The sequence below is a fragment of the Ictidomys tridecemlineatus genome, chromosome X (genome assembly GCF_052094955.1).
Source record: "Ictidomys tridecemlineatus isolate mIctTri1 chromosome X, mIctTri1.hap1, whole genome shotgun sequence".
NCBI lineage: Eukaryota > Metazoa > Chordata > Mammalia > Rodentia > Sciuridae > Ictidomys > Ictidomys tridecemlineatus.
The window spans coordinates 29,990,042-30,002,783 of record NC_135493.1 but is presented as its reverse complement, the minus strand read 5'-3'; the positions used below and the strand labels follow the sequence as shown (position 1 = coordinate 30,002,783).

The 12,742-nt window shown below is 36.1% G+C and overlaps 1 protein-coding gene across 1 annotated transcript in view; it reads right to left on the bottom strand.

Annotated features, from left to right (window-relative positions):
• Nkap (NFKB activating protein) overlaps positions 1-12,742 on the bottom strand; it is a 16,915-nt gene extending 4,173 nt beyond the window's left edge. The window contains exons 1-8 of the mRNA XM_005319363.5: positions 12,200-12,742; positions 9,449-9,529; positions 6,872-6,942; positions 6,245-6,385; positions 4,061-4,124; positions 2,904-3,013; positions 2,732-2,807; positions 1,619-1,768 (exon numbers count right to left, since the gene is read on the bottom strand). Coding sequence (XP_005319420.1) covers positions 1,619-1,768; positions 2,732-2,807; positions 2,904-3,013; positions 4,061-4,124; positions 6,245-6,385; positions 6,872-6,942; positions 9,449-9,529; positions 12,200-12,585 — 1,079 coding nt within the window. The 5' untranslated portion in view covers positions 12,586-12,742. The remainder of the gene's footprint in view (positions 1-1,618; positions 1,769-2,731; positions 2,808-2,903; positions 3,014-4,060; positions 4,125-6,244; positions 6,386-6,871; positions 6,943-9,448; positions 9,530-12,199) is intronic.

Here is a 12,742-nt window from a genome sequence, read left to right as displayed (position 1 = left end):
CATATGATGATTTAGGGTCTTACTTTCATCTTTTTCCATATGGATAACCATATCTTTCTTTTTCCATTTACTAAATAGTTCCCTCTTTTCCACTGATCTGACATGCCATATCTTTCATACACCAAAGTCCCATACACATATGGTTGTCCTTGGGCTCTGTATTTTATTCCATTGAGCAATTTGGTGGTTCTCCTATACTTTCTAAAGTGCTGTAGTTTCCTAAGTTCTCATCTCTGATAGAGAAAATCTAACCTTCCCTACTCTTCTTCAGAAATGACTTGGCTCTTCTTGGCCTTTTAATCTAATAAATATATTTGAGAACCAGTTTGATAAGTTTCATGAAAAACAGTTTGATTGGAATTTTATCAAATCTATAGATCAATTTGGTAAGAAACGACAACTTTAAAATGTTGCCTTCCTATCCATGAACACGGCAGTTCTCCACCATTTAGGTCTTATTTAATGTCTCTTAATAATGTTTTCCCTGTAGAGGTTTGGGGCATCTTTTGTTAGATTCATTCCCCAGTCCTTTGTAATCTCTGACACTATTATAAAAGATGTTTTCTTTTTTTATTTTATTACATTCTGTAGTTGCTTTTTGATGGCATATAAAAATGCAATTTACTTGTGTGTAGTAACCTTATATACAACAATTTGTTACACCCTTATATTACTTATAATTCAACTAAAGATTCTTTGGAATTTTTTATGTAAACATATACTTCACAAAAAATGACTGTGGTATATCATTCTTTCCCATTCTTATGCCTCTGGTTTCTTTTCCTTGTCTTACTGTGCTAGGTCTCTGAAACGATGTTTCACATGTTGGTCCTCAGAATTCTCAAGATTCTGAAGGTGTGCTTTAGGGGTTCTGCAAATATTTGCTTCCAGTGTCATTTCAAAATAGTTATCTACTTTTTTTACTTTTTAGTTATAGGTGGACACAATATCTTTATTTTTATGTGGTGCTAAGGATTGAACCCAGTGTCTCACGCATGCTAGGCAAGTGCTCTACCTCTGAGCCACAACCCTAGCCCTAGTTATCTACTTTTTAAAGAAGTAAGTTTTAAAGAATCCAAATTTCAATTTGATTTTAGTACTTCTGCCCTATTACCTTACTCTCCTTGTTCTCCCTGGTTACTGTGCTTTCTTCTCCCTAATTTTGTATTCCTTTCAGCATACTGAACTTGACATCTTTCAAAATCCTTCTCTGCTATTCATTACCATAAAACTGGGTACATTGACAGCTGGAAGCAAGCTCAAAAACCAAGAAACATTTCTTGTGCAAATGTTTTTCTTACTACTAAATTGCCACATTCCTTGTGGAACTATGATAGATAGTTAAACTTCACTATATCTTCCAATGGATAAAATATCTGTATCAAAAAATGAACTAGGAAAGGACACAGGAAATAGTGATTCTTCAAAGTTAGGGTTATAGTTGAGTTTGAGACTAAGTTTTATATAAACCTGGAATGTTAGCTAAGTATGTTTATACCAAAAAGCCAATATCAAACCAATATTTATACTCCAATTTCCAATCACCAAAATATTATTCTTGTAGAAGGAAAAGGAAAAGAGCTAATCATGGAAACTGAATTCAATGCCAAGAACATACCTGCTACCACTCATTACATAACCTGAGCATTCAAATGATGCAATTTCTTCACTTGTCAAGCCAATTTCACCTCTTCGTGGGATACGTTTTCCAGCTTTTACATATTCGGCCATAGCTGCACCTTCACCAGGTAAGAGAGCATGGCCATAGCTACAAAGTAATTCAGAATCAGAAAAGGTCCATTAAAAACCATCTCAATATAATAAAACTAATCGTCTAAAGAGAGCACAAAACATTTTTTTCAAACAAGAATAACAGTGCTGAGCAGTAGTATGCTGGGAAGCCCAATGTGAATTCCTTTAATTAATGAACAATGCACTATGACCTACATTATTAACTCAGAAACGCATAAATATTTTAAACAAAAGAACTGACATTAGTGAGTGTAAATTCAGGGTTTATAATTGTAGGTTTATTTATCTCTACAGGTACTGCCATTTCTGCTTCTTCCTCTAGCTCATTCCTTTTCTCTTTTTCCCTTACAAAAAAACCCTAAATGGAGAAATAATATCTCTAAAATTAATATTTTTAGACTTATACTAATAATAATGCTATTTAGAAACAAGTATCTATTACCTTTGATTCAAAGAGACTTTAAAAGCTATTATCCCTTCATTTAATTCAGTGAATGTTTCTTGCATACCTATTAAACCCAAAGCTTGAAATACAAAAATAATCTTTGTTCTTTTGGAGTTTACATATTAATAAGGATATAATTATAATACATGGTAAAAAATGTCTTCCACAAAAGAATGGAATATGCTGTAAGGATTAAAGTGGGGTAGAAATTACAACTACTTGTGGAGGGGAAGTATTGGGAATCAGCATATGCTTCCTCTTTTTGAAAAGGGCTTTGAAGGATAAAGATTTTTAACAGGAAGAAATTGGGGATAGGGAAGAAAACAGGGCAGGAAGAAGAAGCAAAGGCAAGTTGGGGGGAGAAACAAGCTGAATAAGGCACAAAAGTGGAAACATGTACTGTAAACAAAGGGAACTTTTAGTAGTCCAGGTCAGATGGAACCTGGGGAGTAGAGGGGGATAAACTTGGCAAGGTAAGTTACGGCCATACTTTTTGAAAGGTACATTAGATATTATAAATACACTGCAACTTACTTCAAAGGTTTGTCATCTTGAGAAGCAAGTGTTTTTGGAGCCTCTGGGCCAATTAAATCAGAGGGTTCTTCAGCCTCTGCATGAAAGATATTCAGAAACACATTCACATTTTGACCAAATGGTTACTTTAATGTTTCATCTGTTTGAGTTAAAGTCTATCAGAAGAACTTACTTGATCGATCCTTCCAGGGATTCTCTAGAAATTCTTCTTGAGAATCCTTAGAACTTGAATCACTAGACTCTTTTCTGTTCTTCTTAGACTTCTTTTTCTTATATTTCTTCCTGTAGGGATTATAATTTGATACAAATTCACTTAATATTCCCATGTTAAAAGATATTTTAATTTTTAAGTCAGTAATGAACATGACTTCCAAGCTAATTCAAACTTGTTAGAGAAGTTTAAGTTAAAAATTTTCTAATATTTACCCAAATCATGTTTCACTATTTAAAAAGAGATTAAAGGGAACAATGAAATATAGTTCTTACATTGTAGAAAGACAACAGAAATAAAACAGCTTAAGAACAGCTCTTACCAATTTGAGCACTAATAATATCTTTGTAATGAATTAAAATGCATTAAATGTGTTTACATTTTTGAGCTCATAATACTAAAAAAATCCAATTCATTATTTTAAAAAACAAGTGATGATAATTGCTGTACAAACTATACTTCAGGATATTTAGGTAATTGATGAGTGCAAGCTTCTTTTATAGAATTATTCTACCTAATTAATGAAGAAGGAAAGTCAGAATTAGGCTATCATCATTTTGCAAACCCTAATGAAGTAAAGGATTAGACAATAACAACCAATGGCTGTTCATATAGCAAAAAGAGACAACCAGACATTATTTTGTCTCCTAATGGAAGTAGACAGCACCACCTATGAAGCTGCCCAAATTAAGCTTGTCCAGTCTCTAGATCTATTATTGTATGGGAAATACAGAGGTCAGAAGAGCATGCTGAAGTACACTATACAAATATAATCATTGCAATTTATAGACATTATTTGGATTCTGCTTTGAATAAACTGTAGAAAAAACTACTGAGAATTGAGTAATTATTGTTAAATATTTTGGGCATGATAACAACATTTTGTGTGTGTGTGTGTGTGTGTGTTTTAAGAATGCCTATCTTTTAGAGAAAGGTGAATTATTTATGGATGGAATGATATTTGGAATTAGTTCCAAGACAATAGGTGATAGTGGAGACTGCCCATGAGTTGAAAATAATTCAAACTGGGTGATGAGTATACAGGGGAATCATACTGTTTTATATAATTTTATACACATTTTAGCTTTTCCACTAAAACATTATAGAAAAAAACTGACGATCTGTGTTTCTTCTTCTTTTCCTTTTTCTTATTTTTCTTTGCTCTCCTCTTTGTAACTTCATCTGTAAATTAAAACACATTATAATTAGAAACAATTTTAAATTCTAAAACCCTAATACTTTTGAGTAGATGAAGTCCTATTGCTATACCATTTGATGTTACAGAGAAATTAATTCATACTAGTATTTATTGCAACTTGCCAGAAACTGTACTAGGCACTGGGAACATAAAATTAAAGTTATACTAGGTATAAGTCGATATAGAGTATTATTAATTTCATTGAATGAGATAACAGTTTTGTGTTGTCCTTACTTTTTAAAAATGCATATAGAAATATTTACATCAAAGTATATTTGTAACTTACTTTGACTATCTCAATAAAAGACCCATATGTGATTGTGTTATGCACATGTACAAATATGGCATAATGAGTCCTACTATTCTGTATAATTATAATGCACCAACACAAAAACATATTTGAAGCAATTATGTCAAAAATACTAACAATTGTTAAATTTGGATAAGAATATGGTATTAATTATACTATCAGTCATGCTATTCTCTTTACTTTTCTGAATGTTTATAAAGATTTTCATGATAAAAAAAGGTGAAAATATGGTATTGCAGTACAGAGGAGAATATTTTCTAGTGGCTCAGTGTGATAGAGAAGAGAGATGGGTATAGAGATAAATATAATCCAGAGTGACAGAGGAATCTTGAAATCAGACTGATTTGGGGAGGGTGTTTGAAGAATAGTTGGCTAGGAAAAGGTGACTCTTAAGCTAGTTTAAAAAAATATCAGTTTATTACAAAAGTACTCTATGCCCATGGTTGCTATGAGTGAGTGAAGCTGGAGGAAGGGACAGACTGTACAAAGAGTCCCTCTGTACCAAGTGACAGGGTCAAGAGAAAGAACATGGGATTCTGATCAATCAGGGTCTGAAATTTACCCTGAAGGCTAGGGAAAGCTACTGAAAGATTTTAGGTAGGGGATCGGCATCCTCAGATTTATGCTTTTGTTGGTTTTATTTTTGTGATGCTGGGGATAGAACCCAAGGCCTTGCACATATTAGGCAAGGGTTCTACCACTGAGCTCTACCCCAGCCCTAGATTTGCACTTTAAGAGAATTCAGTCTTCCAGCAGTAAGGAAGAAAAATGACAATGGGAACCAGGAAACCTAGATAACATCAGAGGAAGAGACACTTATATATAATGTGTCAACCCCAAAGGAGGCAACTTCTGGTCATATATGAGCCAGGAGAGAGTATAAAAATGTGGCTTTTATACAAATTTACAGAAAATTAGGAAAACAAAAAGGTAAGAATATAATTAGAAAAATAAGATAATATCACACTGTTGAATTTTAACACATTTTTAAAAATATTTTTATTTGTAGATGAACACAATACCTTTATTTATTTATTTTCATGTGGTACTGAGGATCAAACCCAGTGCCTCACATGTGCCAGGCAAGCACTCTAACCACTGAGCCACAAAACCAGCTCAAATTGGAACACATTTAAAAATAAATTCAGGTGGGAAAGTAGCTTAGTTGATGGAGTGCTTGCCTAATATTTGCAAGGCCCTGAGTTTGATCCCCAGCACCACCAAAAAAATAAAATAAATCGGATAAACAGTAAACTTTTTTAAAAGCCATCTTTTTGGTGGCTTATTGTGAAGTACCACCCCAGATGGGGTACCTTGCAGCCAACCTGAAGGGAGTACTTTATAGCATGCCTTTTAAAAAAATTATACAGAGGTGGAGCCCACTGGGCATGCTAATTACACAAAAAGAGCTCTCCACTGATGGAGCCCTATATGGTTTCCTTTGGCACCACACATCTTGCAGCCTAACCCCAAGTTGGTTTGGGTTCCCTGTGCTATGTACAACTATGCACAATCAATTTGGAGTCAGTTAGTTTACATTTGAATCCCAAATGTGACCTTAGGTGTGGTACTTATTACCTGCTCTGTTCCTCCATTTCCTCATCTATAAGATGCTATTGTGTGGACTAAATAGCAATAATGAATATAAAGCACACAGCAGGCTGCCTGCATAAAATTAAGGAGCATTCAGAAACTTTTGGCTACTATTATTTAACAACGTCCTTCTAAATAAATTTTAAGAAAAAAAAAACTAGTTTTGAAGAAAGGCTTGCAGAATGATGTTGGTTTGCTTACCACTGGAGTCTGTTTCAGAATCAGAGTCACTGTCACTATCTTCAGAATATTTCTTGTGTTTTCTTTTAGATGATTTTTTCTTTCTCTTTTTCTTAGACTTTTCTTTTGAATGACTAGACTTCTTCTTTTTCTTCTTTTCATCTGTAGGAAACACAGATTTTTAAAAAAAACTAATTTCTAAAGAAGTATTTCTAAACGTCAATTTTATTGTTTTTGAAATATGGAAAAGGAATAGATGATTGGCAATCTGAAGAAAAGCAAAGTCCAATGTTCAACTACTTATAAACTTAAAAAATATTTTTTAGTGTTGATGGACCTTTATTTTATTCATTTATTTATATGTGGTGCTGAGAATGGAACCCAGTGCCTCACACATGCTAGGCAAGTGTTCTACCACTGAGCCACAACCCCAGCCCCCCCTAAACTTACTTTTTAAAATAAATTAAAGGGACTGGGGTTGTGGCTCAGTGGTAGAGCACTCGCCTAGCATGTGCGAGGCCCTGGGTTCGATCCTCAGCACCACATAAAAGTAAATGAACAAAATAAATATATTGTGTACAAATAAAAAATAAATATTAAAAAAAATAAAAATAAAATCAATTAAAAAGTTCTATATTTAAAAAATACCTTCTGAACTAGATGCTGAAGTAGTGCTTTTCTTTGGCTCTTCATCCTCTACTGGTGTATGTTCATCAGAGCTAATTTAAAGAAAATGGTTGTAAGAATTAGAAAAGTGATGAAATATGGACCTAGGAGTATTAAACAGAGCCTTAAAATTTTTAGTAACAACACTGATTGCCTAAGAACCATAAAAGTAAGCACAGGACCATTTTTGTAAGAGCATATTTCAAGGGTCTATTACCTTCATAATAAAAAAAATTCTTGCATTTCCATCATTCTACAGGGTTTATAAAGTGTTATTCAAACAAAACACAGAAAAATCTATAATTTCAGAAGAAACCACAGGGAAAAAGGAATAGAAACCATAAGGAAAGATGAAAGACTATGGAAAGACTTCAGGATTGTTTTTAAGGTGGGGGGGGGGAGAGGGGGTGATGGGTATTGGGGATTGAACTCGGGCACTCAACCACTGAGCCAGATCTCCAGCCCTGTTTTGAATTTTATTTAGAGACAGGGTCTCACTGAGTTGCTTAGGGCCTTGCTTTTGTTGGGGCTGGCTTTGAACTTATGATCCTGCCTCAGCCTCCTGAGCATGTGCCACTGTGCCTGGAGACTTTAGGATTTTATTCTTACCTTTTTTGTCTTTTGGAAAGGCTGAGGACAGAATCCAGGGCCTCAAGCATGCTAGGCAAACACTCTACCACTAAGCTACCTTCCCTGCCTCAGGATTTTATTCAAAGTGTGTAAAGGATATATGATAAAGCAACAACTGCTCTGCCTCCCCAGAGAAGGAAGAACCTAATAAACTAGTCTAAAGAGATTTCATTCATTTGCAGAGAATTCTGAAAGTGAGAATTAATAAAATCTTTAAAATAGTTCAGAAGGAGAGTTTCCACATCATATAATCTTTTCCTCTGAAAATAAAACCTGGAATAATTTAGGAATTGTCTAAAAAATTATTTCTAGAGTTTTTTCCAACTCTAATTCTCTGAGTTCAGGTTCTTTAAGCTTTCTCCAAAGGTATCTATAAGAACAAGTTTCAAGCTATGTGTGGAGGTGCACAAATGCAATTCCAGGTACTAGGGAAGCTAAGACAAGAGGATCACAATTTTGAGGCCAGTCTCAGCAACTTAGCAAGACCCTGACTCAAAATAAAAAATAAAAAGGGCTGAGGATGTAGCTCAGTGGTGGAGTGCTCTGGGTTCAATCCCTAGTACCCCACCTAGCTCTCAAGTTTCAGATAATAATGCTTTTCATCCTGCCACAAATTATAGTTTACCTGTCAGGCAATTTTAATTGTCTCAATTCAAATTAAAGTAGACAAAGAAATACAGAAGAGGGAAGAAAAAACTTATGAGTAGTACCAAAAGAAACAAAATAAGGGGAAAAAGCATCACACCTTCAGATAGTATTGGATATAGGAAAATCAACTGAACAAATCCATACTAATATATTCATTTTTTAAATTTGTTTGTTTGTTTTAGTTGTGGATGGACACAATACCATTATTTTATTTATTTATTTTTATGTGGTGCCGAGGATCGAACCCAGTGTCTTGCACATGCAAGGCAGGCGCTCTACCACTGAGCCACAACCCAGCCCTCATTTTTTTAATATTTATTTTTTTAGTTGTAGGTGGACACAATATCTTTATTTCATTTTTATGTGGTGCTGAGGATCAAACCCAGTGCCTCAAGTGTGCTAGGCAAGCAAGCACTCTACCTCTGAGCCACAACCCCAGCCCAATATATTCATTTTTCTTTTTTTCTTTCTTTTTTGATGTTCATTTTTAAAGAAATTTCTTTGTAATGCTATAAACTGCCATGCAATCTGAAACTGGGTTAGTGGAGAACAATAATTCAAAATAATGTATATTAACACTGAACCTTTCTATAAATAGGAAATTAGATGCATGGATTACAATTTAAACAGAACAATTAGCATGCTAAAGTCCACTAGCAACATGTTTAATCCTTAGATATGTTCCGTTTTTATTTTTATTTATTTGTTTATTCTTTGGTACTAGGAATTTAATCCAGAGGCACTTTACCATTGAGCTATATCCCCAACCCCCACCTTTCTTTAAATTTTTTGACAGGGTCTCACTAAGTTGCTTAGGGCCTGGCTAAATTGCTGAGGCTAGCCTCAAAGTTGCAATCTCCCTGTCTCAGCCTCCTGAGTCACTGAGATTAAGGCATATGCCACAGTGCCCAGCTTGTTCTACATTTTTAAGACGTAGGAGTAGAATAGCACAAATCATAAGAAAATAAAAAAAAAACTGAGATGTAAAGTTCTTCACTTAACCATAATGTTCACAGAGCTGGGCGTAGTGGTGCACACCTGTAATCCCAGCACCCTGAGGCTGAGTTGAGAGGATCATGAATTCAAGGTCAGCCTCAGCAATTTAGCAAGGTCCTAAACAACTCAGCAAGACCCTGTCTCTGAATAAAATATAAAAAAGGGCTGAGGAAATGGCTCAGTGGTTAAGTGCCCTTGGGTTCAATCTCTGGTATTAAAAAAAAAAAAGTTCACAATAGAATCAGGATTTAAATTAACGTTATAACATATTTTTAAATCACTTACTCAGGTTCAGGATTCTTTGGAGAAAGTCCCCATACTTCAGGAGCTCCTAATTCTCCAATCCTCTCTCTCTCACTTAGTCTCCTAGAGGATATAAACATTTAAATTATAACTCATGGATGGATTATTTCCTAAATGTACAATCAAATTCAATAAGAGTCCGGTTAAATCCTATTTTCCCAATGTTTTATTATATTTTTTTCTTTTTATAGCCAGGGTCTCCCTATTTTGCTCAGATTAGCCTCAAACTACTAGGCTCAAGTGATCCTTCTACCTCAGCCTCACAGGCTTCTGAGACTATAGGAGCCTGACTTTCCTTATGTTTTAAAAGTTAATAAAAACCTGGTTTAAGTGGAAATTAATCACATAGGAGTTGATGTTCTCGTAATCCTATCAAATGGTACAAACTACAGATAGCCTCAGTGCCTGGATAAGAAACAATAGCTTGGGAGACTGTCCAGGGCATCCCTATGCCAAGTGCATGGCACAGCTTCTAACTGATCACTTCATTGTAATATGTGACAGAATGTTTTACATTTTGAAATAACTTTGTTCATTCATGATTAAAAAAGAAGTCTCTTTTGATTTAGTCAAACCTTCAGTTTTCAGGAAGCTAAGAATTAATAAAGAAAATAAAAATGAAGAATTAGAAAATAAAGGGAGTTCTGAAAATAAAAGAAAAAAATTATTTGACAAATATTATACTCAATGAGATGTCAGGTTTGTTCCCTCAGTTTTCCCTTTAGCTCCTTTTTGGAAAAGGAGTACATTCTCTGTTCTTTAGAGGACACTAAAATTGTTTAATTATTTTGTTTTATGATGTTTGTGATTTATTCTGTTTTAATTTTTGCTATTTTTCATATACTGAAAAATAAAACCCTAAGGCTCAATTCCTCAAAGTTTAGCTGTTTTAGATTCCATTTGTTTTTAATAATCCTTCAAAATAAACATAATTGGTTTGAATTTTTTACTTCTTTATTCAGGGGAAAAGATATAGCTATACAGAGTCAGTCTCAAAGGGTTTGCCACTTTGAAGAAACAGTCCAAAAGGGGCCATACTTGTAACTGTATTTAGAATATACAAATATAGGGGAAAGAATGCTGCCAGACTCTGAAGAACATAAAGTCCTGTTCTTATACCTGTTGCCATCTGGCTTCATCTGCACTGTTAAGACAAATTACTTATCTTCTAAATGTACAAATGCAAATTTCACTTAAGCATGGGGCTGGGGTTGTACCTTGGTGGTACAGCGCTTGCCTAGCACATGTGAGGCACTGGGTTTGATCCTCAGCACCACACAAAAATAAATAAATAAATAGATGTATTGTGCTCACCTATAACTAAAATTTAAAAAAAAATCACTTAAGCAGTTCTGACATTTTTTGGTGAGGATTCACCAGCAAGAAGCCATTTGCTTTTTGAGTGATATATTCTATGGATACTTTTCTGAACAATTTAACTTGGGTAGGTCTTTTAACCTAATTCAGGACTGTTTTTATTTTCTGCTTCCATGCATGAGGCACTAATAGCTAACAGTTATGGAAAATTTATTATGTTCCAGGCACTAAATTATTACAACCTTAAAAGACATGGTACTAATTTTATCTACCCCCATACCCTCAGCCTGCTTTTTTTTTTTTTTTTAACAATGCTCAGGATGGAACTCAGGGCCTCAAGTATGTTCAGTGAACACTCTACCATTGAGCTATATCCCAGCCTCAGCATCTTTTTAATGGTGAAGAAATGAAGTTCACAGAGGTTAAATTAACTTTCACAAGGCTGCACTGCTATTAGGTGGATAACAAAGGTTTCAAACAGTCTGATTCTGGAGCCTGTCCTTCTCATCTCTATACTTTATTAGTTCCCATTGCTGGAAGAAAAAGAATCATGAAGCCATCTCCCAACTGTTGGAACTTTAATTTGCCCCTCAATGCCTGTAATACTTTCGGACTTCTCCTTTCTTAAACACATAGTGCATGGCTTAGTACAATGCCCAACACATAATGTTTAATAAATATTAGATATTGTGAGTCACACAGCAATGATTCTAAGCCTCTTCCTCTTCCTTAAACCAGGCACTTTCCCACTCCAATATTCATTCTTATTAGAGGAGACCCAATCTCACCCTGACATCATTTTTCACCAACAAGATTGAGACCACTTACCCAGATCTTTCTTAAGGTAACTACATCTACAGCTAAGCAGATCATTTCCCCCACATTCATGTAATTATCTTGTGCAATATAAATCCTTAATTTCAACTCTTTCCAATTCTGTACAAAACATTTCCATTGATATATTCCGTTATCTCAAACTTGTCTGTTTCTCCACTCAAGCAATGATTGATTGCATGTCGAATTCTGGAACCAACAGAATAGTGATCCTTCTTTCCATGAATTCAGTTTGTGAGCAATAAAATCATGCTCACGACTGATAATGACACAGCCAAGTAAATGCTATAATTCCAGTAGATCTGAGGCTCTTGGAGACGTCTGCTAACAAGCCAGGAGCGGGTAAGGGGACAGCGATAAAATAGGGCGCTGTATAAAGGGACCCGCCGACAAGTGAAAATATATGGGAAATAAAGGCGGAATATAAGGTTGCCGTGAGTGGAATGAAGAAAGGGACGAAAATGGGTGCAAGACAGGCAGAACGAAATGCGAATAGTCAGAAACACAATGAACGATAAATCGGACTCGAAAGGCGGGGGGGGGGGTGGCTCATACAAGAAAAGATGCGGCGAGCTCACTCACTTCTGCCGCAGGCTCTCTTCCCTCTCCTTGTCCAGAAGGCTAGGCCACGGCTTGTCGCTCCCGTAGGGGCGTGAGTAGCTTCCATAATACGTGGACGAGGAGGTAGAAGCAAAAGGGGTGTTCCGTGGCGCAGAGGGCCGCTCCCGAGAGCGCGAACGCGAGCGCGAGCGGTACGACTGGTTTCGGGAACCTTGGCTGAGACCACCCAGCTGATGACTTAGGCCATTCTTGTCACCAGACCGAGAACAAGAACGCGAGCGCGACCGGCGACACCGCGGGGAGCGGGAAGATTTGCTGGGTTTGGGGCTCTTCGACGAACTGCGGCGTCTTCCTCCGGAGCCAGAGGCCTCCCGCTCAGGGCTGCGGGAACTGGACACTGGAGCCATTACCGCAGCTGTGCCCCTGAAGCTGAGGGCCAAGGGGGCGCTCTTGTGACCCCGGGAAGATTCCCGGTTGCCTTGGCTCCCACAACTCGCCGCCGAGCAACCTCCCAAACCTGAAGAAACCTTGGAAACAGTTCCGGGTACGTCAGCAAATACCTTC